Source organism: Mus caroli, chromosome 19 (genome assembly GCF_900094665.2).
Source record: "Mus caroli chromosome 19, CAROLI_EIJ_v1.1, whole genome shotgun sequence".
NCBI classification, from domain to species: domain Eukaryota; kingdom Metazoa; phylum Chordata; class Mammalia; order Rodentia; family Muridae; genus Mus; species Mus caroli.
The window spans coordinates 53554586-53580769 of NC_034588.1; the positions used below are offsets into that span (position 1 = coordinate 53554586).

The 26184-nt window shown below is 44.9% G+C and overlaps 1 protein-coding gene across 23 annotated transcripts in view; it reads right to left on the reverse strand.

Moving 5' to 3' along the window:
• The window catches only part of Ablim1 (actin binding LIM protein 1), a 281810-nt gene that overhangs the window by 46688 nt on the left and 208938 nt on the right, over positions 1 to 26184 (reverse strand). For all 23 annotated transcript variants that reach the window (XM_029472684.1, XM_029472685.1, XM_029472702.1 and 20 more), the window contains 2 exons: positions 4527 to 4614; positions 1054 to 1112 (listed from right to left, as the gene is read on the reverse strand). In XM_029472684.1, coding sequence (XP_029328544.1) covers positions 1054 to 1112; positions 4527 to 4614 — 147 coding nt within the window. The remainder of the gene's footprint in view (positions 1 to 1053; positions 1113 to 4526; positions 4615 to 26184) is intronic.

Here is a 26184-nt window from a genome sequence, read left to right on the forward strand (position 1 = left end):
TGTTTGTGTGTGTATACTGAAGCTGCGTGTCAGAAGCAGGGAAAGCCGTTCCGATATCGGCAGGCACATCCCTTTGCTTTCCCCTGGCCCTCGATTATTCTGAGATTTTCTCTTTCCTCTACTTAAAGCCTGCCGATAATAACAAAATACAAAGTAAAGGCTCCCGTGCTTGCATGTACGCCAGTGATGAGAATCAAAAGGAGATGAGAGTCAAGGGAGATAAGAAAACAGGGCCTACAAGTCCAGAGGGGGCAGCGAAGGGACCTGAAAAATACACTAACCATTCCTTTGATGGGCGCCTACTAAGGGTAGGCCAAGGGGGCTCATGAGTCTTGAGTCCGGCTCAAAAATAAATCTAAACCATTCTTTCCCTGGGCCAGCAAGAAGATTAAAGTCAGACTCCACTTTCCTTCCCCTGGGACTCTAAACAGAGGGGCTGGGATCAAGCCTGATTATCACTGTGAGGAAAAGTCAGCCCTGCGTGAAAATCTGGACCAAGGCCAGGCTCTAGGTTAGAGTCTGGGCTTTACAACTCCGGAAGTGGAACTCTGCTCTCTAGGACAGCTCTGAGGACCGACCCAATCATAGAGCTGATGGCAGCATTATCTTTGCCCTAAGTTTTTATGCCTGAGTGACTTGTACCCTTTGGAGCTAGAGGCTGCTCTTTTGAACTTGGATTTCAGAAATGAGCAAACCACATCAGAGCTAAGCAATAGTTACAGAGTCTGAGGCAAAACGGTGCATGATGGTTTAAGCCAAGAGGGTTACCATGGCTACTTGATGAATCATTTTCCCCTAGCTGTATGACTTTTGGGTACTTTCCTAAGACACTGACTGCCAAGATAAGGCCAACAGAGTCCAACACAAGCTTAAGAACAACAATCACAACATATTTACGGTGGGAGGGAACCCTCTTAGTTGGCCATTTGGACTTTGGCCTCAGGTTTTCTATAAGGAAAAAAAAAGCCCATGAGAAACACTTCCCCAAAGCCCAGGAGCTAGTGACCACACAGTGGTGACCTCCAGAGCATCCTGTTCTGACCCCTTCCTTACCCGCAGCTTCTCCTCTGTCTTAGTGGACTGCTTACAGTCGGGATGCCACACGGTAGAACCTGGAAAGACAGAATGAACCGTGGGAATAGAGGAAATGGGAAGAAGGCACAGTCCTGTTAAGCAGACTTTCCCCAGAGCCCTCTCTCCCCAGCCCAGGGCCCCACATGTGACCTCTGACCGTGAAGTCAACTCTACCCTTTGGGTGAGCTCTGAACTTGCTGTACACAGGGCACAATGGAGGGCCACAGAATGCAGTCTGAGAGCAGCCTCACACAAGAGATGTTTCCCTTTTAATAGGGTTACATTGTCTTTCTTTTTTAAACATAAATCATTGTTCTTTAAAAAGTAGCACCTGAGACCTGAGTCCTTACTACTGGTTCTACTTGATCTTAGAATTAAAGCCATGTTTACTTAAGTAACCATCAAAACACCCAAGCCACTTAATGAAGAGAAGTAGAGTCAAACTCAATGGCCCAGGTCCAGGTGTAAAACCTACTGAAGCTTTCTTTCTTTCTTTTTTTTTTTTAGGATTATTTATTTTATTTTATATATGTGAGTACACTGTCGCTGTCTTCAGACACACCAGAAGAGGGCATCCGATTCTTTTGCAGATGATTGTAAGCCACTATGTCGTTGCTAGGAATCGAACTTGGGACCTCTGGAAAAGCAAACAGTGCTCTTAACCACTGAGGCGTCTCTCTTCCCTCATTCTTCTATTTCTATAGTTGTCCACACTTAGAGGAGAAATCAGATCAATTGGCAACGTTGTTAAACTTAGTTTATAAATCTTTCAACTTTTTAATTAAGTAACAGGAACAAAATCCTTTGGCTTCAACGAGTCAAGTAATGACGAGGTGGATTTTTGGTTCCTGCTTCTAAGATCTCCCTTTCTCAGACTGCGAAGAACCTTCATGGGTGACACAGGTATCAAAGAATTAAAAAGCTGGAAGTCTCTCTTATGCTCTTACTCTCCTACTCGCTCACCCTCTCTGTCCCTTCTCTTCCCTATTCCCCTCTCCCCTCTCTCTCTACATGTTCCTGGCTGGCCTCTCCTCTCCCCTCTCCACTCTGTCCGCTCCCCTTCCGCTTCCCCCAACCTGTCCCCTGTTCCCTCTCCCTCTCTCTGCCTTTCTCTATCTCTACTCCATCCTCAACTCCCCTCCCCATGCCCTAAATAAACTCTGTTCCATAAAAAAAAAAAAAAAAGAAGCTTAAAGTCCTTATCTTGAAACTTCAGCACCTGTGCTATGATTGTGTAAAACTGGATGCATACATAACAGGTATCATATACATGTATGACCACGGGAAAGGATGATATGTCAATTCTGTGTCCACACATGTATTTCTTCAGACATGGAGGGTCTGAAGAACACAGATCACTTGGAAAGACTCAAACTAGTGAAATTACTGGATCGTTAGTGACTGGCGCCTCAGAGTCTCAGAAGCAACACCAGTCTTTGTATCTGTACAGCATCTTCTCAACTTTGACTCCCAAGCAGCAACCTCTGTATACCAGAAGTCTCCAAATTAACTCATGAATACTATTTTCTGCCGAGCTAAAATACTATCAAAGACAAGGAAATGTATTCTACAGCAGAATAATATTTCAATCTATCGAATAATCATTTCTACTTCGCATCATTGACACAGAAGAGGAGGAGAAGGATGGGGGGAGGGAGAAGGAGGAGAAAGGGGGTAGGTCAAACAAAAACCAGACAGACATGCAGGTCCCTTCAATATTAACATCGGCTCCACTCTAACTATAAGGCACAGGAAATCTCTAAATGTGGATATGGAGAACCAACGGGTCATGGGCAGGTCCGGAGAAGCATTCTCTGGGAGGTTCTACTAAGCAGAAGGCACCAGACAGGACACAGTTCACACACAATGTCAGCTTTGTTCTCCAAAGGTCAAACACACTGGGAATGTGACCTGTGACCCCAGAGAGCATCAGATGCTGAGGGAAACAAAGCTTAGTCTTGAAGATGTGCCAAGAGAGCAGGTAGCAGTAACCCAGCTCCACTCCAGAGAAACTTTAGAACCGCCCTGGGGGTCTGAATGCAGCTCATGTGGGAGGTTGGTGTATTTGTGCACAGCTGGACTCCCTTTCTATTTAGCATCTGGACCCAGAGAGAGCACACTGTAGCCTGTGTTTCTCCATTCCTAGCAGACACAGGCTTCCATGTACTTGGGAGCCTGTAATTGGTGCACTAATACTTAAAACCAGGCCTGGAGATGCATACAGACCTAACCAGGCCTTCTGAAAAAAATAAATAAAGTGCAAAGTGGCACCTGCCCATCACCAGTGCAGATGTGCCACCAATCTGTGGGAAGATGTGTCCCGTGAAGCCTCCAGAGACCACAGATGTGGCCATCCCGCGGCCCTTCAACACTCAGTGCTGTGTTTGCCACAGCTTTTCAGGCTAGACCTGAAAAGGCACTGACTGGACTGGCATTTTCTAGACCCATGCGAATTTTTCAAGGCGAGAGAAGTCACGCCTGTGTTTTAACGTTTGACATTCATGTCTAGAGACACTTCTCTGTTGCACAAAAACAAAACCGAGAAAGCAAAGCAAAGCACTCATTAAAGTCACACACGGCATTGTGTGTAAAACAGAGTGAGGAGATGACTCGCTGAGGCGACCAAGACCCCGTAATTACCAAGCCAAGCGAGCAATGGCTCTTACAGCTTGAGCTAATTGTACTGATAAATCCTCATCTAATTTATGACTCTTCCAGCTATAAATAGCAGAATGCTTACAATCACGGTGCTATCTGACTGGAAGAAAATCTGTGCTTATGGCTGCTCCAAGAAGCTTTGGAATTCTAGAAGGGACCAGAGCCAGTTGCGGTTTTACCTGGGAGACATTTCCTCAAGAGTATTATTTTTAATTTAAAAAAGTTGCCACCACAAGCCCCTCCCTCTCAAAGGGATGTGGGTGGGTCCCTTTTCATTCCCCATCTCACCACATCCTCTTTGTCGGTGCAACAATGTCTGTGACATCATTCTTCAAAACCCAGTCGCCAGCAGACTTGGACTTGACAGGCCTTCCTCGAGGGCCCATGAGAGGAGAGAAGGCAGAGTAGCCCTCCCTCACAAAAGCAACACTTCTGGAAATGGCTAAAATACTTTCTCTCTCCTTTGATCTTTTGTTTCCCCAATCATACTCCTGGGGAAAGTTGGAGAAACAACTGCTGACCCTCACTGGTCGCTCTCATCCACAGGATCAGAAGCCAGTCTTTCTAAGCAGCACTGTGAACTTATTCAGTAACAGGCCCTGGGGCTCACTCACTGCGGTGTGCCAATTGCTCGTCTGATTAATGCTCAGTGATGTAGCTCTGGCACACGCCTGATGGATTTAGTAACTGCTCGGCTAATAAGATCCCTCCTCTATAATACACAGCCCAACCAACACGGTGAGGTCATCATTCTCAGGCAGAGCAGACCCAGTCTGCTCTTCAGTCCGTCTTACCTTGCAGATACATTTCTTCCCCTTCTGTGAACATCTGGTTGCATCTGCTGCATCGTGCGCAGCTGGGATGATAATGCTTGTCGCCTGCCTACAAAAGACAAAAACAGAAGACACCAAGCTCAGTCTATTAAATGGCTCTGACACCCATGTTTGGACTTGAAGGCTTGGAACAGAAGATTCTGAGGAAGAAAAAGTAATTGTCAGATTGGCCAGACTCCCCATTCTGTTGGCCTCAATGATAAAATGTTGACCTCACCGGGCCTGAAAGGAGCTCTCAGGACAGCTCATCCCCAGAATGACGGTGGCTTTGTCTCTTCAGGTTTCTGGCACCTAATCCTTCTTCATCTAGGCTTTTCTGAAGAGTTCTCAGTCATACAACTCAAACAGGAGAGACATCCACTGTCTTCCCAAAGCTCCAACCTTCTGACTAACACAGTAGTTTATAGTGGAGGTTAAAGCTGGGTAGTATTAACCCACTAAAAACCAGTGGAATTGGGATGGGAAGAATGCCCAGTTAGCAAAGCACCTGACATTCAATGGCCAGGGAAGGAAGCCAGGAAGGTACCATGGAGGTGGAGACACATGGATTCCTGAGGCTCATGTGCCACTGGCCTAGCCTGCTTGGCAAGTTCAGGGCCAAACTACAAAAGCTACCTCAAAAAGCCAAGTGTATGGACCTGAACATGACCTCAAGGCTCCAGATACATGCACACATGTGCATAGGCACACACACATGTGCATGGGTACACACACATGTGCATGGACACACAAATATGTGCACGGGCACACACACGTCTACAAGCACACACACATGTGCACAGGTACACACACATGTGCATGGGCACACAAATTTGTGTACAGGTACATATACATGTGCATGGACACACAAATATGTGCACAGGTACACATGCATGTGCATGGACACACAAATATGTGCACAGGTACACATACATGTGCATAGGCACACACATGTGCACAGGTATACACACATGTGCATGGGCACACACACATGTGCATGGGCACACAAATATGTGCACGCATACACACACATATGAACTTGCACCTGCGTGCGCCCACACGTGTGCGCACACACACACACATACAAAATTTAACCTTGGCTAAGTACTCAGAAAATAATCAGCTGTATCCAGCTTGCACCAAGGACTGAAAGTCCTTTTAAAAAACATCATTTACTGCCTTTGTGGTAAAACTCAGATTCTCTTTTACGCTGCTTACATCCACACTTTGACAGGGATTGTCAGAGATCTCAGAGAAAGCATTTTCTGAGGTGGCTCTACAGAATTCTCTAGCATTTTACAAACCTAAATATGACAGATGTCATCACAGCAGGGGCTAGGCAAAGTGCCACTGGACACAAGGACAATTCTCTAGACAGGTGTCGGGTTCTATTAGTGTCATGGTCTAAAAGCAACCCTGACCAAGACAGGATCCTTCATGCACAGCAAAGACTCAGAATAATCAAATATGCTCGGAGAAAGCATTTCTCTAGAACTAACCTGATGTGCAGTGGGCAGTGGCGCGCCTGAGAAAGAGGTGGCTTCTTCCTGCTGCGGACCCCGTGTGAAACCTCACCAGTAACTCAGAAGCTTGGTCTGATTCCTGTCTCACATCCTCCTGTAGAAGCTACAGGCCAATCAGCAGCCATAGAGCAAGGTCACGGTGGAAGGCCACCCAAGATGCTCAACCAGAAAAGGCTACTAGAGATATTTTAAGTGTAAACAACACCATGGTACTTTTCAGTGACATCTGCCCAAAAGGTCTCAGAACTGGTGGACATGTAGTCTACAAGATATTTCTTATTACTTTAAAACCTCAGTTTGATTTGGAGAAGAGAATGGGACAGGGTTGCAAGTGGAAAGAGAAGGTATATGAACACAAAGCAACTTTTGCCCTTGACAGATACAAAATCAGGTCGGAGAAGAAGGAAGAAGAAAGCTTTCACTCAGTTTCTAAGCCAGGCTGGCTTTGCCGGGACGTCTACCCAGACGTTCAAGTTAGTTTGGGCAACCTCCCGGAAGCAAAGGACCGATGAGACCTTAGCAGGAATCTGCTGTCATCTGTGGAAAAACGCACAGCCCTCGATGAGCTATGGCCACAGAGAAACTTCTGCAGGTGGATATGGCTGATTTGCCTTAGCTTGTACTGAAATGCTAGAAACATTCTAATTAGGCACAGGATTAAGACTAAAATACTGATGTTTATTAATACCACCTGTCCAAGTCAGGGTTTCTATTCCTGGACAAAACTTCATGACCAAGACGAATTGATACCAGCATAGTGGGGTATTCCTGTGACAACCTGACCATGTTTTGGGGGAGGACTGTGGAAGGACTTTGGAACTTTGGGCTAGAAGATCCATTCGGTGTTAAGAGCTCTGTGGGATGTTGTGTAGGAGCTTGGAAGATAATGTTGAGAACAGTGCAGAAGATGGAGGCCTGGCTTGTGAAATTTAAGAGAAAAGATTAAAGACTCTTATCAGGGCCACTGCTGTTTTGATTGTGAAGATTCTGTAGTTCTGGTTAGCTGGGGCTGAAGAATCAACTGAGATTAACAAGATACCAGAACTACTAAAGTGAAACTTTTGCATTACTGGAGCTAAGCAATTAGCGGTGATTAAGAAGAGACCAGCATCACTGAGGTGACATCTGGGAACTGTTTTCTGAGAGCACAGAGGCTGTGTTCCAGAGATAGCCAAGGTTGTACCTTGTGCTGTGGCTGGACTTAGTAATGTGTCAGAGTCATCCAGGTGGTACTGGTTTTGAAGGCATGAAGGCGCCATGGAGAGCAGCTGAGGCCTGGCACTGTGAGAGGCCACGGAAGGCCATTGGTGAGGGTGCAGCCTCAGTTGCAATTGATGGCCCAGGACTGAAGGGGTCATGCAAAGTAGCTGAGGCTTGGTATCATGAAGAGAACCTATGAGAGGTTATTGGTGAAGCCTAGTTGTAGCGGAAGACAGCAGTGTTTTGGAGATGCTAATATCATGAGATGACCAAGAACAGCAGCAGCAGTAGAGTACAGGCAGCTGGAGCCTAGAAGACAACGTGTGTGCTACAAAGGGCAGGGCTAGAGAAGTGACCCAAGCCCGTGGAGGAATCCATAAGATTGTGAGTGGGTCCCAGACTTTACACAGCTGGAGTTTGATTTTGCTTTTGATTGTGACTGTGCCCTGATATTTTTCCCTCTTGAAGGAAGAAAGAATTTTAGTGGAGCCCACAGTTAAGAGACTGAATTTTTAAAAGACTTTGAATTTTAAAAGATATTGGATATTTTAAAGAACTTGAACTTTTAATATGTAAAGACTGTGGGACCTTTAAAATTATTTAGATCTCGAGGACGAATAAGGATATAAGGGTTGAGGCCTAATAGTGACGTGTTTGTGTGTCAAGTTGACAAGGGGTCAATTGATCTGGCTGGTTTTGTGTCAACTTGACACAGCTGGAGTTATCACAGAGAAAGGAGTTCAGTTGGGGAAATGCCTCCATGAGATCCAACTGTAAGGCATTTTCTCAATTAGTGATCAAGGGGGAAAGGCCCCTTGTGGGTGGTGCCATCTCTGGGCTGGTCGTCTTGGGTTTTAAGAGAGCAGGCTGAGCAAGCCAGGGGAAGGAAGCCAGTAAAGAACATCCCTCCATGGCCTCTGCATCAGCTCCTGCTTTCTGACCTGCTTGAGTTCCAGTCCTGACTTCCTTGGTGATGAACAGCAGTATGGAAGTGTAAGCCGAATAAACCCTTTCCTCCCCAACTTGCTTCTTGGTCATGATGTTTGTGCAGGAAAAGAAATCCTGACTAAGACACCACACTAAAGGTTTGGTGCCCACACCAATATGAGAATTCAAGAAAAATAAGTAAGTATAAAAAAGCCACCAATAAAAGAATTTTTTGAAGTAACTTAACACACACCCCATTATTTCCTATTCATGAAAATGCCATGGAAAAGTGGATTCCAATTTGTAACAGCAACAAATAAACCATGCAAAGCATGATGTGTATAAAGACATGTACATAACTTATGTAAAGACCTTAATAGAAGTAACTCCAAATTTTACTAAATGTTGTCAAAATGTTGACTTATCTACAAATACCTGCTAATATAGTATATTCCCAATTAAAACACCCACAGGTACCGGGTATGGTGGCGCATGCCTTTAATCCCAGCACTTGGGTGGCAGAGGAAGGCGTATTTCTGAGTTCGAGGCCAGTCTGCTCTACAAAAGTGAGTTCCAGGACAGCCAGGTCTACACAGAGAAATCCTGTCTTGAAAAAAACCCAAAAAAAAAACCCAAAAAAAAAAACCACCCACAGGCATTTCCTTTATCATTCTTGACGGCATTTCTACACATTCCTAAGGGAAAAAACCACAAAAATACATATTTTCAAAAAGAGATTAGCAAAGAGATTTTTTTCCCCTTCTTGATTTAAAAATTCTAAGACTAAGATAATTAAGGTACAGTGATAACAGCATAGGAAAGATGACTGGAAGCAGCTGTCTGTGTATAAATTTGAGCATCACAATGATATTCCAAATGATTGAAATAGTAGGTTTCTAATAAGTGGTGACAGAGCTAGTCATCCATTTACAGAAACAGAAATCTCAGTTTTTGACACAACCAAATAAAACATAAATTTTATGAGTTTACAAAGCCCCAAAATGGAAATAAAATTATATAACGACTAGGGTGCATAGATTTGTTTAATAAATAGGGTAGAAAGGCAAAAAATTAAAAATATTAAAGAGAAATAATGCTGATCTGTATATAAAAATACAACTCTCTAAACAGAAAATTAAAAGAAAATTAAAATAAAAGTTCTGTCACCTGTCTCTGGCAAAGGATTAATCAGCATGTCTGAGGAGTGCCCGTCCTGAGACATAAATGCCAATATGGGCAAAGGGCAATTTCCAAAGAAAATGTGAATAATTCACACAGAAAAAATCCCAACAGGGGAAGAGGAGGAGGAGGAGAAAAAAGAGGGAAAGAAAGAGGACAAGTAAGCTAGTTAGTAAGTTAGTCAGTTAGTTAGAAGTTAGTTAATAAGTTAAGTTAGTTCTACCCTAGCAGTGATAACCAGGAAAACATGATTTGATTTTTTTTCCCCCATCAAACTGGTAAGGCTGAGAAGAAAACCAAAGTATGAAGTTTGTCAGAACTCTACACAGTGTTGGTGACCACAAAGGAGAGACCGTCACAGATGCACAGTTGCAGAGATGGCCGTGAGGCCAGGCTCTACTCTGTAAATCAGTAGCTGACACCCCATTGAGAGGGATAGCCATCTTTCAATGTGCTTGCTCCACCTTTGCAGGCCAAACACATTAACAGATCCATGTCTGGTGGAGACTCTGCGAAACAAATAGCAGTTTTGAACTTTCTGCAGGCCCCTAGGGCTCAAGGACAAGAGAGCCTCTACTCTGGGTGGGTGAGTTACCAACCCCTGTTTCCTTTCTCTTTATATAGATGCCCAGGGCAGTTCACAGACAAGCCCTGAGTACAGAGCTGAACACCAGGTAGGGCCATATGCAAATCATATGCAAATGGACCAATAACTTTAAACTGGAGACTGTTTTAAAAGGGAAAGTTCTTCAGCTAATGAGCAATAAATAGCAAACGGGGCAGACATAACTTCTCATAGAGGTGCAGGCTTGTGCAAAGCACAGCACAGGCTCTGTGGTGGAAGGTAACAGCTTGAGTGATGGTTTGCCAGGTACCAGCTCCAGGCACACAGCTTGCAACCCTAGCTATGCCTAAGCCTGAGACACTAGCAATGCCATCACATGAGTTCTGGAAAGTCTATTCTCCACTGGAAAAAAACAAAACAAAACCAAACCAAACCAAAACAGCAAAACAACTCTGAAAATTCTCCAGGCACAGTGGCTCACATCTGTAATCCAAGGGCCTTAGAGGTGAAGGAAAGAGGACTGCCACAGAGCCACCCTGGGCTACTGCCACAGAGCCACCCTGAGCTACTGCCACAGAGTCACCCTAGGCTACTGCCACAGAGCCACCCTGGGCTACTAATGAGTTCTCAGCCAGGCCATGTCTCAAAAAAAACTAACGAGACAAAGAAACCCTAATAACCTCATGCCAGCTTTTTAATTACTTAAAACACATATAAAAACATACTTGGGAGACAGAAGCAAGGCAGATCTCTGAGATTCAGAAACTAGCCTGAGCTACATAGCAACCAAGTTTAAGCCAACCAAGGCTTCACAGTGAGACCCTGCCTCAAAAAGAAATAAAAGAATTTTAGAAATTCCTATTAAACGACTATATCCATTCCAGCTAGCACTGGATGCCACAAGACATGCACAGCTTGATTACCTAGCTGGATTTCCTGTCCATCCAAAAATGTTAAACATACAAAACCAAACAACAACAACAACAACAAACAGTCACCGTTCACAGTGCCATCAAAAACATATTGTTAGTTCTTACAAAATTTAGTCAATTTTTAATACATAATCTGGAATTCGGAGGAAATGCTATCTATGGTAAGATGTCATGCAAGATACCAAGTTTTTATTAGACCTGTAGCTGTCTGGAAGAAAAGAAAGAAGTTTTCAGTCCCTTACAGACATGGAGTAGCTCTAAGGCTTGGGAATCAGCTTGGTACCCGTGAAACCTCAATTCTGTTACTACCTTCCCAAAGTTCCCAGGGACACTTTCTGAAAAAGTCTGGAGTGGGGACAGCACAACCTCACCTCCCACTCAGATGTCAGACCTTGTTTGTGAGTGAGATCTCACATGACTATACACTCCAGGACAGGGACACTCTGGGACAGGGTTAGCAAAAGCCACCTGGGGAGTGGAGGGACATTCTTGCTGGTAGGAATAGAGCTTTGTCTCCATAATGTCTGATACCCAGGAGGGATCCTGGGGCCCTGACTAGCCCTTGGTCAACTGAATGGGTTATAGGCAACAGGAAGAGAGAACCACAATCAAGGAGCCCTTCCCGGGACCATAATTTAGATTCCAGGGTGCCAACTGTCCCTCTTAGTTTCCCTTTGTCCTCTCCTCGGAGTGTGCACAGAGTGCACAGGACATCAGACTCAAACCCTTCAGGCTGACCTTTGTCAGTTTATCACTTATGTCCCACCTATTCCCAGAAGGCAGAGCAGATGGTGTGGGAATCAGGGTTTTAAAACAATTGATCAAAGGGTTCAAATGGGGCCTGCTGTGATCTGAGCATCTTAATAGATGTGGCCAAGAATAGGTCACAAACATCTCCCTTCTTAAAGAAACAGTGACACATGGGACTCAGTGTTAAATCCCGGGTCTTGACTATAATCACAGGTGTTTGGGGCTAGCCTTGCTCTGTGCAGGTTACCATACAAGGTATTTTCAGTAGCATGTCTCACAGTACTCCAAAGAGGTAGGGGCTGTGTAGTGGACCTATCCAGCATGAAGGAGCTGATGTTGAAATGAACAATTCATTCAGAGCGGAAATGCAGAACTGATCTTTGAATACAGGCTCACCAAACTCCCTTCTAAAAGCACCAGATCTGTTGTGTGTCAGCAAAACCCAGGACTCTTTTATTTTTATCTTTTAAAAGGTTTTTGTTTCGGTGCTGACCGGAGTGTGTGTGTGCTGTGTGGGTGTGCATTGCTCTCCACCTTATTATTTGAGTCAGGATCTCTCACTGAACCTAGAGATCACCAACGTGGGCAAACTGGCTAGGACAATACTGATTTAGCTAGACTGGACAGTCAATACATTCTGGGGACCCTTTGGCCTCAGCTTCCCTGTCTTGGGATTGCAGGTGTGAACCACCACACCAAGTTTTTTTGTGGGCTCTGAGAATCCAAACTCAAGTTCATGTGGTTGAATGGAAGACACTTTGTCCAACGAGCTTTCTCAATTAGGAACCCTTTAAAGATATATTCAGTAGCCCTAGAGTGGAGCCCAGAAATCAGCCCTCTTAAAAAAAAAAAAGTATAAATACTAAGAGTCAATATAGGTCACCATTCACTAGGAAAACATTGCTCTGGGTGGAATCAAAGCCCCACACCTGACAGCAGATGAGGAAGCCAGAGGAGGGACAAGGACCTGATGTTTGCTTGCCTATCAGGAAAATGGGCGGGGAGGGAGACTGGAAGCACCAAGGATCCCAGCTCAGCATGGGTGGGAGGGCAGGGCTGCTGACTCTGCTCCTGTGCAGCCACTGGTTCCTCCCTGAATTGTGAGAGGTTTCCACAGAGACTGGACGGGCCTGATCTCCAGGATCCCCACTCATCTGTTCCGGGAGGCCTTTTCCCGATACACCATCAAATGAGGGTGGGCCTTGGGCCCATGTTTGTATCCTGGCACAGGTGAATAAATCTGTCCACCAAGCCCAGAAGGCACTACAAGCCTGTGCAAATCCAACCTGCGTGGGTGAAAACCCCCTGGAACTCCAAGGCCGAACCAGCTACAGTCTTCCTGAGCTTCTAGACTGTGCCGCAGATATCACCACTATGTTACAAGGAGGATGGTAACTTGCTTTCAAAAAACAAGGAAACACAAAATAACTCTAGTTTGCTTCTGCCACCTTCTTAAAACCAGAGAGAGGGCAGGCAACTCCCTTCTCAAACAAACAGGTACAACATCTCAGGGAAACGAGGAATGCATTTTATACATTGTTACCACTTTCTGGACTCCTTCCAAACAATTAAACATCTTAAAGTAATCTCTGTCACTTAGTAGTATTTAATAAATACTACCTGCAAATACATACATGCATCCCAAAGGGACATAAGCAACATCCAAGTTTTACTTATATGTTGGCTTCTTAAGACTGGCTCTTATGTAGCCCAGGCTGGCCTCAAACTCTAGGTGACTTTGAACTCCTGATCATCTCACTACTACCTCCCCATTCTGAGACTCCAGGTATGTGTCAGAGCTAATGTTCAACGAATTCTCTACCAAAGTTTCAGCATGACTATGTGTGCAAATAGAGGGGCTGGTACAACTCCTACGGCAGTGCCAAGATCAGTGAACATTTTAGCAAAGATGAGGATGGAGATGATTGGAGCTACTTGGTTTTAAAGCTTTACTTGGATACACCACACAATCAACACAGCAGTGTCCTCTGAGCAGTGGAACGGGAGAGGGAGGCTAAAAACAAAACCCGCACATTTATGAGCAGACGATCTCCAGCAACTGCCAAAGTAACAAATACTTGTGGGAAAGCTGGGCATCCATATCCAATGAGAGTCCTGCCAAACACCTGAGAACATTAACTAACCACCACGGGTCATAGACACACAGACAGAAGCTAAGTCTGACATTTCCTATAAGGACACAGGGAAAGTCCCCATGATCTTATTTTGGGCAAAGATTTCTTAAATGTTATACTGAGGGCACGGTCTACTGATCCGTAGAAGAAAAACTGATAAACTCCCCTTCTCCCTTAGAAAAGATACCATGAAGAGAGAAAGATCTACCAGAGACAAGGGGGAAATTTTGCAAACCATACATCTGAAAAGTGATTTGCATCCAGAGCCTGTAAGTAAATCTAGCAGCGTAGTAACAGGAAGCCAGTAAGCCCGCTTAACAGTGGGCAAAGGGAGAGGGGCAAGAGCCCCTGTCCTGCATGCATGAGGGCTTTGGTCAATCCCCAGCATCACCAAAGAGGAGGGAAAACCAAGGCAAAACAAACAAGTGACCACCATCCAAACTAACAATGACAAAACCCAACGAGCTCTGCCACCAATGGTGGTGGTAGGAGTCAAACCCAAAGCCTGTGTGACAGCCAAGCCGTCTGCCACTGTGAACATCCCAGTCCCCTGCCCCTCAGAGACTTAAACAGATACTTCAGCCAGGAGACATATGGATGTCTAATAAGCATAGAAATATTTTGAACATTGTTTAGTCATTAGTAAATAAAATGAAAAGCATAGTCATATTCCAATGTCATAATAGCTTATCTCTGAAAAGCTGACTCTGCAGGGGCTCCTAAGGATGGGAAAACACTGGGGCTCAGCAGCTGCTAATGCCACACAAGGAAACCTCTTTCGTAGTCTTTCAGAAAGCCGAGAACAACCTTACCCTGCAACAGAAAAATGTCTCACTAGTATGTGTTAAATTAGCAGAAAGAAGTCTAATGTCTACAGAACATTAGCCATGGGTGAGAAAGTCTGTAGTCTTGTTACTCACAACAGCCCCAAAGTATTAAAATCCAAAGGACCCCACTGGTAAAAAGCTAAACAAGAGATGGAATGCTAAAATAAGCATGCATGTGGGATGGGCGGGGTACCCTTAAGCAGTAAACATATACCCAAAGACCCAGATGAACTGGGACTACTTCCTGCTAAGAGAAAGCAGCCAGACATTTATAAGAAATAAGGAAAAGGGAGGGGAAGTAGAGGTTGCTGAGAACAGGGCGGGAATAGGGTGGCGTCAATGAAGCTGTCAATCTGGGGCAACAGGAAAGCCATATGCCTTTATTGCCCTACACAGCAGTGGTTGTTACACAAGTGCACACACAGCATAATCAATATCTATACCTGCAGTGAGGACAATCTGTGACGAGTTTTTTCTTTGTCAATACATGAGCAAAGAGGGTGGGGCATGACCAGGAAGGCAGGATTAAACCGCTCCATTCACGGGTCAAAACCAGGTTCACATGTATTCACTCCTCTTGGAGGGCCAGAATAGTTAACCCAGAAGGCTGATGGAGAAGGCTCCAGAATAAAGTGCCTGAGCACACAGAAGGCTGGAGGTGCAGGCGCAACACCACGGGAGAGCAGCCGCATGAAGATTGTTCAGTGCTTTAAAGGGGATTTTACAAATGACTCGCCTGTCTAGTCTTATTTGTGTTTGTTTTCCTTTTGGATGAAAGGAGAGAGCCAACTCCAGACAGATGAAGTAACCTGAAATGCTAAGGGGCACCTGGTTAGTGCCCCAAACTGAGTTAAAGGAGACAGGCGGACAGGTGGCGAAGAGTCGCAGTTCCTTTTAGAATAAATAGAATTTTATTGTACAAAATAAAGCCTTCCTATACCTGAAGTTTGCTTCTAGAGTTTGCTAAGGCTAAAGAGAGATGAGGTCGTCTTCAAAATTCTTTATTTTATCCTCCTGCTTCTGTTTATTGAAAGGACTTTACCAAGTAGTACACAAACACACCAAAACACAACACCCCTGCAGTTAGGGCCAAGTCTTTTAAATCTACTATCCCAAGTGTGTTTTCTTCTCTTTTTCAAAAAGCCATTGAAGTGGACTTAGATTCATGCTAGAGTTGAGTAGAAACTAGTATTCCCACTTGCCCATGCCCATCCCCCTGACCCTGCCCAGCTTGCCCATCAATAAGCATGCCCAAGTGTTGTATTTGCTGTTACTGATAACTTACATTGATTATCGCTGTGTCCACAGCTCACAGCGGGGTCCACTCTTGGTACCTGTACATTCTACAGGTCTAGACAAATTTCCAGTGAAGTGTAGCTCTCATGACAGTCTCATGTAGAACAGTCTCACGGCCATAAAAGCCCTGTGTGCTATGCCCAGTCACCCCTCAATGTTATTTCTTGCCATAGGTGATGTTCACAGTATGGGATGCTTTGAGCCTAACTCTTTGTCAGGTTATCACGTGGTTTCAGCTTGTCTGTCGTTACAAATCTGATCCATCCCTTTCAGAGGCAAAGTGCCTTTTCTTAAGACCAGGCGTGGGTGACATAAATCCTGTAACAACATAATATAGTCCTCTTTCCCTGTCCTTTCATCAGTTATTAAGAAATACCAAGGTCTGGCGGGTAACCAGGGACCAGAGAGTGGGTTATGAATGCCCTGGGGCGGTATCTGAATTTGGTGCTCCCAGAATGGGCTTCGTGTACTGAGCTAATGCTCTAGCTTAGGCAGACCTTCTTCCTTCTCATCCGGAAAAATGTCACACATTTTCCATGCCAGATTGACCTTTCTTATAAAGTAGGAAGAAGACTTTGAAAGTACTCCGCACAATTTCTTTAGAAAGTTAGGCCCTTCCTTGTCTTTGCTTTTGTTTTGTTTTGTTTTGTTTTGTTTTAAAGTAAAATTCCTGACTTCCCATGTTCCAAGATCTGTGCACAAATCAGAAGTGTAGACAAAATATCGTACACACCATTCACTCTGTGCCCATTACTCAACTAAGAAAGAGCGTGTGGTCTGTACCTAGACATGCTTACCACATCCTCCAGAGGCTGGCTGCCTTCTATCACATTTACTTGAACCACATTCGTTGCTGTGTTTTGTGAAATCTCACACTTACATCTTATTTCTTTCTGTATCTCTACAATATTTTATTTGTCCTTTCTAGTTTTGATAGGCATCTGGGCAGCTTAAAAGTTGGGGCTGTTCTGAAGACAGTGCTGACACGGGCTCTCTCCATCCTTTCATGAATTCCAGACTTGTTTTCCTTGCAAACATACACAGCAGAAGGAAGAAGTGCTAGGCCACGGGATGATGCCGTCAAACTGTTGTCCAAAGTGGGTTTTTGCTTTCTATTACCATTTTAATCCAAGAGGAATTTGGGGGAATTAAGGAAGAAGAATCATATTAGGAGTACTTTGCCAAATGGTTCCCCAAAGTGTTTTTCTAACCTCTGTGGAGTGAGTGATTTTTTTTTATGAAATTGTCTCTCAGTAAAATCACTGGTTTAATCCCATAAGGGATCCATTATCCTAGGACCTGCAGCCTGCCACAAGGCCAGCTTCTATTCCCCTTCATCCTCCTCCTGCTGCTAGCATCCTGTGAGCTAGATGAAATGCAAATGCCTCCCGTTTCTCATTTCTAAAGTGACTTGAAATGATCAGGCAACCGCACTACTGCCTGGATTACATTGTATCAGTGTCTGCAACGAATAGCCGCAGAAGTGTCTTCCAATTCAGGAGAAGGCACCCTGGGTGCCATGGGAGATGCAGCTGCAGGGAGCATCTGAGAACCTAGCAGCCTTGCTAAGCTCTAGTTTTACTATTGTTGATCTTCAGCAACTTCTCCTATATTCATTTTATTGGTCTATCTATCGGTCTGTCTGTCTGTCTATCTCTATCTATCTATCTATCTATCTATCTATCTATCTTGATCTGAGGTAATCTCATTATATGATAGCTTTGGCCAGCCTACAACTCATTTTGTGGGCCACACTATCCTCAAACTTACAGAAATCCACCTGCCTCTGCTTCCTGAGTTCTGGGATTAAAGGCGTGTGCCACGGCATGCTATTAACTCATGGTGGTTACTTTTATTGTTAACAATAGTCTTTGCACTTGTTCTGTGGTGGAAAGTTCCAGAAAGCATGTTCATATCTTATCTACCCAACACCTGTTCATACACCTACTATGAGTTAGAAGAAGTCTCTAAAGCTATAGAGCTAGTGTGCAATTCTAAGGATGGTGGTGGTAGTGGTGGTGGGGGCGGTGGTGGTGATGGTGATGATGATAGCCTTCTATTCCCTCAAAGCCAGATAGATAGATAGATAGATAGATAGATAGATAATAGATGGCTGTCTGGATGGACAGACAGGTAGATAAATAGCACATACAAGCACTGTTAGGTTGGATTGAGGACTAAGCCATTTTTATCCTGCTTAGCCTGCCCAAGAACACCTCAGTCTACTAAAAGCTGTCTGTCTCATGATGCTAGAAGGTTGTAAAAGCATTCATTCCACCAAGCTCGCTAGGTTAGTGCATATATAAAGGGAATGCTAATTATTTATTAATGTTATAAATTCGTCTCTGAACAATGTGACACAAAGAAACTAACTAGGCCTCTGGTGCCCTGTGAGCATTTTTCTTCTACTAAACACTCAAATTCTAAGATTAATTTTATGTAACCATTTATGTGGACACAGGGTCTTACTGTGTAGCCCTGGCTGACCTGGTACTTATTATGTGGACCAGGATGGCCTTGAACTCACAGAGCCCCCTGCCTGCCTCTGCTCCTGACTGCTGGGATTAAAGGCCTGTGGCACCACAGCTGAAATGAATTTAAAAGGTGCCTCTTCAGGGACTGATGATAGCGAGCTTTGGAATCAAAGGGGATGTTGCTGCGCACACTGAGCAGGAGGCTACGGTGGTTCCTGGGGCTCTGCTTGTGGTTAATGTTAGTGTGGTTCCAGGAAAGGAGCCACAAAACCTGACTAGGCCTCTTTCCTAACTCAGTCGCTACCCTACATTCAAGGTCAAAGGTTTCACAGCCTTTACTTTTTTTTTTTTTTTAAACAGCAGAAGACATTTACTTTTAAGCTCAGCATTTCGAAATCTAAGCCAAATTGGTTCATATCTTTGTGTCTTGTGCAAGGGCAAAAACTAAAGGTTTCTGATTACTTATGATCTCATTTCTGGTTCCCTTTCCAGCGCAAGAACCATGAGGAGTCAGACTGTAGAGTCCCAGCAACCTGAAGGGTCCTCTTGGAATCCTCTCCGGATTAAAGAGAAACAATTGCTGGACGGAGCCCAGGAGCCATGTGCTACAATTGTGCTACAATTGTTGCATTTGGTTAAAGGAGGCTTCCGGCAGGTGTAGGACAGACAGGAACAAGTCTCCTTTATTTAATCTCAGCGATAGCTTTTTAAACGGTGGCACACCTTTGAAGGTGGACTTTTAAGATTTTTAAATATTTAAACTTGTCACACAATGTACAGCCAATAGGTGGCCCCGTAACGACTGGGTGTGGATCTGTTTGTCAACTGCTTTTCTTTGCCAAGCTGCTATCTCGAAAGTACATTCCAATTCTGTGGCATCCATGTTGCAAACATTCTCCCGGGAATCACAAGCGTCTCTGACCACCCTGGTCTTTTTCCTCTCTGCCTCTCTACTCTACCCAGCCTGGAGGGCTTCATAGCAACCACACTCTCCATAGAACAACCTGGCTGAGGAGCTGTGTGACACCTTCCAAGTTATTTCCATTAAAACCATTCCACTGAGCTCTTCAGAGTGGAGGACAGATGGTTCAGTTCTTGGCTGCCTACCGAATACTATCAGACTAAAAATATTTTGTCTTCGTCCCCAGGGTTGGAGGAGCCTTTAGGGCGGGAACCAAGACTGGAGAGTCAGAAAAACACAGCTTGCTTTTAAAAACATCCTCCCCTGATATCCTCTCCCACTGCGACCAGACTTTCATCCCGGTTCACAAACAACTTGCTGCACGCACTCTGCAGATCCCACAGTTCTTTGGGAGCAGGAGGGTGCTCCTAGCAGCCACGGGGGCTCTCAGTTCCAATTGTTAGGAGGAAGAAATAACTGGGGGGAAAAAAGCAGGTTGAAGAAGGAAGGGGCATGGATGATAGGAGTCAGGATCCCTGGAGCTTCTTGGTGATGCCCCACGGAGCCCTAAAACTAAGCAAGGTTCACCTTTGGATGACAATGGACATGTTTCAGTATTCTACAGGAAACTGACTCAATTCACATTCCAGACTTCTACAATGCTGGGTGGGGTCGGTCCGGCTTCAAGTCCTCTGGATTCCTCTGGAAGAGCAGGCCTTGGGAATGAGGCCAGGAGCAGCTACACAAGTGGCTATCCCGACCCTCCACCTGCTACAACAGTCCCAGGAGATAACGGGATGTTCCAGAGGTAAAAACAGTGACCTACTGGATCCTGATACCCAGAGACAGCTCAAACCACATCATGGCCCAGTGCGTTGGGAGCTCTGGCTTCCATTGTATGTAGTGATGTAGCACTATAAGTTTTCACCCTGGGGTGAGGGAGGCCTGCACTGTGCCGACAGGCAAGAGACCATCTGACTTCTGAAGTAAATACATCTTACCGTAAAGTGACAGGCACGCAGTCAATGCCAGGTATTGCCCCATGACACAAAGACGGTGAAAGCCCAGAGAAGGAGCTACCCTATAGGAAGTGCAGGACAATGCTCCTTCCCTGATGCTCAGCAGCCTGGATGCAGAAGCCCCTAACAGATGATAATTGGTGACTCAGTGGTTAAGAGCACTGGTGGCTCTTCCCAAGCACCTGGGTTCGATTCCCAGCAACCACATGGTGTCTCACCATGCACACCAACTCCACTGCACACCACTATGCTAAAATGTTTGCTCCCACATGTGAGAAGAACATGTCACTAATACAGCCTGTTGCAGAGGATGCCATAATAGTAAAGAGACCACAGTATCTAAGAGACCTAGGTCAACGATGTGTGAGCATTTTCTTAGGCTTGTTTGTAGCATTTGACAGTTGAACTTGAGGCCCCAAGAAAAGTTCTATGTCTGGGAGAAACAATAAAGCCAATAAATGGTATGATTTGATGTCTATGCTTACAGTCAATGTAAATTAAATGAAGGCACACTATGGGCAGAGTGGGTTTACACTATCCCTGAGCCAGCGGCTGCATCACATAATTGAAAATCTCACAGACCACACACCTACAGCAGTAGCAACCGCTGGTATTTAGACCTTTATCTTTCAGCCTAAGAAGTATTTTCACATCTCTCCTTGCTGTGGTTTGAATAGAAATGGCCCCACAGGCTTGTGTGTTTAAAAGTTGGTCCCCAGCAACTGCTGCTGCTATTGCTGTTTGGGAAGGTTTCAGAACCTTTAAGGAGGTGGAGCCTGCATTGGGCTTTGAGTCACTTCCTGTTCTCTTTCTCTCTGTTTCCTGAGCGTAGATGAAATGCAACCGACCAGTCAGCTTCCTACCCCTACCGCTGTGTCTTCTCTGCCTTGTGCCTTGTCCACTATGGCTGACTCTACCCTGAAGCCGTAAGCCAGAATCAGCCCTTCTCACAGATGCTGCTTTTTTTTGGGGCTATTTAAAAAAAAATATTTAGTTAGTTATTTATTCTTTGTATGTGAGTACACTGTCACTCTCACCAGAAGAGAGCATCAGATCTCATGACAGATGGTTGTGAGCCACCATGTGGTTGCTGGGAATTGAACTCAGGACCTCTGGAAGAACAGTCAGTGCTCTTAACCGGTGAGCCATCTCTACAGCCCCTTGTTGGGATATTTTAATCACAACTGAAAAATTAATATATGCCTCCTCGTTGAAGGCTCGTGGCAGTTTCACTTGATAAGAACAGCAAGGACCCACCACTGTCCCCGTTTTCTAGATGGGCAAGGTGAGGCTGTGAAATTGGTGTCTTCCATGACGGTGGAGTTTATAATGAAATCAGTTCTTACAGAGAATACTCATAGGAGCTTAAGGAGAGCAAGAGGAGGAAATAGCTACAGATCTTACAATCTGGGGACGATACCGGGGTAAAACCAAGACCATGTAATTACATTTATGAAGTGTGGTATAGGCATAGTGTAGAGGGGCAGTGTGATAAAGGGCTCAGTGCACAGGCATGGTAGAGCGCTGTAGTCACCAAGGTATCAGACGCTACTCTCTCTGATCCTCATGTCCCCCAGCGGGGGCCTGGGCCCTTTGTTGAAGTGATCAGTTCCCAGCCTCCACCATTTCTAGTCCTCAAGTCACCAGACATGCCTACCTCAAGACCCGACCTGAGACCACAAGCAACACTCCTGCCTTTGAAACAATAGGTCAATTTTTATTAAATACCACATGGGCGCCAATACTGCATGGATAAGGAGTATGACGTATTCCTTTTGTCTACCGAGGAAGTTATGCTTCCTGGCCCCAGCATTCAACAACATCCACAATCTTGCTGAGGCTTCACAGTCTACTCGCTATGAACATACCCTGTATACCTGGACACGTGGGCTTTGCCTTGCCTCACCTCAAATATGTCCATAAGCCACTGTCTTCCCATTCGTTGAGAGCAGCTACTCCCAAACTTCTCCGTGACTCAGAGAACAAACTGGGTCATATCAGCATGTGTTTGTAATCCTGGACATAGGAGTTGACCTTTGGCCTCCCCATGCACATACCCACATGCATACCTGTGCACGTGCGCGCGCACACACACACACACACAAAGATTCTGAGTGATGCTAAGGTTCATCTCGGTTTCAAAACTTCCTTTCCTTATTTTAAAAATAGGGTCTGACTGTGTAGCTCAGGCTGTCCTGAAACTCCCTATGTAGACCAGGCAGGCCTCACACTGCTCGGATCATAATATGCACCTTCAAGCATTTCCTTTGATAGATATGCATCTACTTCTCGGCCTCAACACACCTTTTAAATGCATCTACTCAACACACCTTTTAAATGCATCTACCTTTTAAATACACCACTTAAATAACATAATAAGTTGCGATTGCTGGCTAATGAACATTTTCTCCGTTGGACTTTAACTTCTTGGCAGCAAGAACATTATCTTATTCACATCGGCATTTCAAGAGTCTGTGGATGCTGTACATATTTTTTTTTTTGTAAAAACAACCTATTCTATGTAATAAAGTACCAATGCTACAAGCCTGATTATTCTGTGCGATCCAATGAGTCTTTATTTATAGACACGCAAATCTTAATTTCACAGGACTTTCATGTATCGTGAAGTGTGATTTTAAAAACCACTCAGAAACAGAGACCATTCTTAACTCACAGGCCATACAAAAACAGATGGTGGGGCTGGGCCTCACAAGCCCAGTCACATCCTAACCTCTGTTCTAAATACCTTTGACACGTTTTTGCTGGCACGGACATAATGTCTACTTCCTTATTATGTGAGATCAGTAATATACAATTTGCTTAAGGCTTTGTCTAAACTGCAGGTGTATAAATTTTCAAGACAAAAATTTAAAATTATTTGTATGTTAAAATTAAATGCTAAAGAAACAAACTGGCCAAGCTTCATTTATTTCTTGACGCAACATCTATACAGCTCACACACGCAGCAGGATGCACGCCTTGGCTTCACAGTGGCACCAGGCTGAACTTCCAGCTATGATACAGCAAGGGCAAGGTGGCAGGGAAATGTACATTTTTATACACTTCATATAAGTTAAAGGTGGCTACACCATGACCTCGGGTAGCAAAGACAAGACTAGGACTCACTGCCTGGACCACTTGTGTCTGACCTATTAAAAATGTACCCAGTCATTAAAAATGGCCAGTTGGGGAATAGGCCATGTATAAAATACGTCATGTAAAACTTACCCATTTACCTCTTTAAAAAATAATAATATTTAGACTTTAGGCCACCAATTTGTCGTGTGGATATACATTATGGTAGCAAGAAGCACGCTTGCTGTACTTCAGCAACCTGGCTAATTTTTTTTTCTTCTGTAAACCATAGCATTTTTGTTAAAACAGCCAAATGAAATCTCTTCTTTATACATCTGTTAGCTTACTTCCAAGTCACTCCCCAACTCCCAAAATGAGTCTGACACTTGCTAACATGGTTAATTCGAACCTGTATTTGTAATTTCTAAATTGCGGATCTGCAGACCCAGTCTGGTAACAACGTACACCCTGAAGACCCAGGCTGTTTCCACCATCCCGAGAAGAGGGCTAACATTCTCTAAATTATACTCATCTGACCGGCCTCAGACGTCTGAAAAGGCAGCTACAAGCTTAATTAAAACAGTACCTAGGCTCAGGAACCCTTTCTTTCCTGGGACACCTTTCCTTTCTCCGACATGCAGTTACTCCATGCATACGGTCACCTGAACTTACATTATTAGTCCATCCACGTTGTGTATTTCATATTACTTTGATGACTTCTCAAGGCACATGCCTTTTATAACCAAAAGCCATCATGATACAATCAGCTAGCATCAGACAGGTGTTCGAGGCTAAGTCTTTGCTAGGGAATGAACTGTACATCCAACTAGCACACGAATAATGACCTGTAAGTTCACCGTTGACAAAAATTCTAATCCAACCGCAGAGCAATGGCAGCATGGAAGATTTAAGAGCATCCTATACTACCAAGTCAGCGTGGGATCTTATTCTATTCTAAGCGACATTTTCCTGTTTAAAATTCTTTACATACCACCCTCAACTCTTGCTAGAATAGACTGTTTCCTGGAATTTTGCTCTTAGTGTGTTTCTTGGCAAAGAACAATTCTAATTCTTCCCATATGTAACACACAGGTCAAGTCTGGAGCACACTCCCCACTCCCAGCTGACAGATAAACTGTCTGTTTGCATCAGAAATAAACATCCCTTTCTGAGGGACCCACAGGCCTCTCTCTGCCATGCACTTTACTGCAGTGCCAGGCCTCTCTTATGATCAAATCATCTCAAGTGGGCAGATGCTCTCCCAGCATCCTCCTGGAGCACAGAGGCCTGGACACACCCCGTCAAAGAGACTTGCACTCCTTCTGTCTAATTAGAACAAAAAAGCTGTTATTGCTTCCTTGCTGTAGGCCAGCCATGCTGAGTGCAAGATGACTCCGGCAAGCCTTGCTGGGGGGGAGCTACTCATTCTAAGAGTAAGGAGTCTATCAAACTAGCAGAGGCCTGAATGAAAGGATTCACCCAATGCTACCTGGAGATGAAGAGAGCCAAAACCAGTGACCTAAGGAAAGAAACTCTGTTACCATTTAAAGCAACATGTGCATTGTGAATAAGCAAGCCACATTCTATATAATCCAGCAATCTGTTACACATGTCCTCTGGGGACCATCTGCCTGCCCGCCCACCTGCCTGCCCACCCACCTGCCTGCCCGCCCACCTGCCTGCCTGCCCACCTGCCTGCCCGCCCACCTGCCTGCCCACCCACCTGCCTGCCTGCCCACCTGTCTGCTTACCCACCTGCCCACCTGTCTGCCTCCTGCATGCCCCACCCCCCATCCAGGAGCCAGAGCCTTTAGGCAGTTACCTTTGCTAACCCAATATGTAGAATAATAAGTGTGCAGGAAGCTCTGGTTGAATGAAAGAGCCTGTCCTGAGTCCAGAGGATGTGGCAGGGGGCCAGGGAGATGGCTCAGCCTCTGACAGCCACATGTAGCCTGTGTTCCTCACCTTGGCAAGAGTTGGGTACAGTGGCTAACCACCACTCAGGGGTCAGGGAGGACGTTGGGTCTTGTAACATGAGATTTCAGGTTGACACACCTTAGCTCACCCCTTCCTACAGTAAGTGACCAGCGGAGACCAGCTCATTCTGCATGCTGGCTTGCTCCCGGGTAACAGGCATTCAAAGCCATTCTCTGGTTTCTGTGGTTGGTAAGAGCAAGGGACACCCTAGGTTAGTCAGGGGTGAAAGAAGTATTAAATGAGAGCCGAGGGCTTCCTCCAGAGCCCAGAGGGTCAACATTACTGATTTCTCCATGAACACTGAGGAACCCAAAGCTCCCAAGAAACATATCCTTGAAGGAGAGGGGCAGGGAGAAGGCGAGTAGGGGTGGGGGAGGGAGAGGGGGAGGGAGGAGAGGGACAGGACTCATGCACGCCTTAGTAGATTCTACTTAGCTATTAGAAGTGTTTTTGTGGTCATGGTACAAATTTGCAAGAGAGCCACATTTGAAAATGACTTCTCACCATACCTCCCTAAGACTAGCTGGGATTCATGCGGGTTTCCTAAAGCTGCTCATAGTTGATTGGGTGAATAAAAATATTTTCTGATATTGACTGATGGCAAATATAATTAATAAATGAAATGTTTTGATTTGTTTTGGCTGTTTTTGCACTTAAATTTCTTTTGTTTTAAATTGTGTGTGTGTGTGTGTGTGTGTGTACATGTGTGTGCACATAAGTGCAGGTGCCCGCAGAGGTCACAGAGAAGAAGAGGCTTTCGGATGTCCTGAAGCTGCAGTTATGGGTAGTTCGTTGTAAGCCATGTATGTGCTGGACACAGCGTCTGCAAGAACAGCACATTCCTTCTCCCAACCAAACCT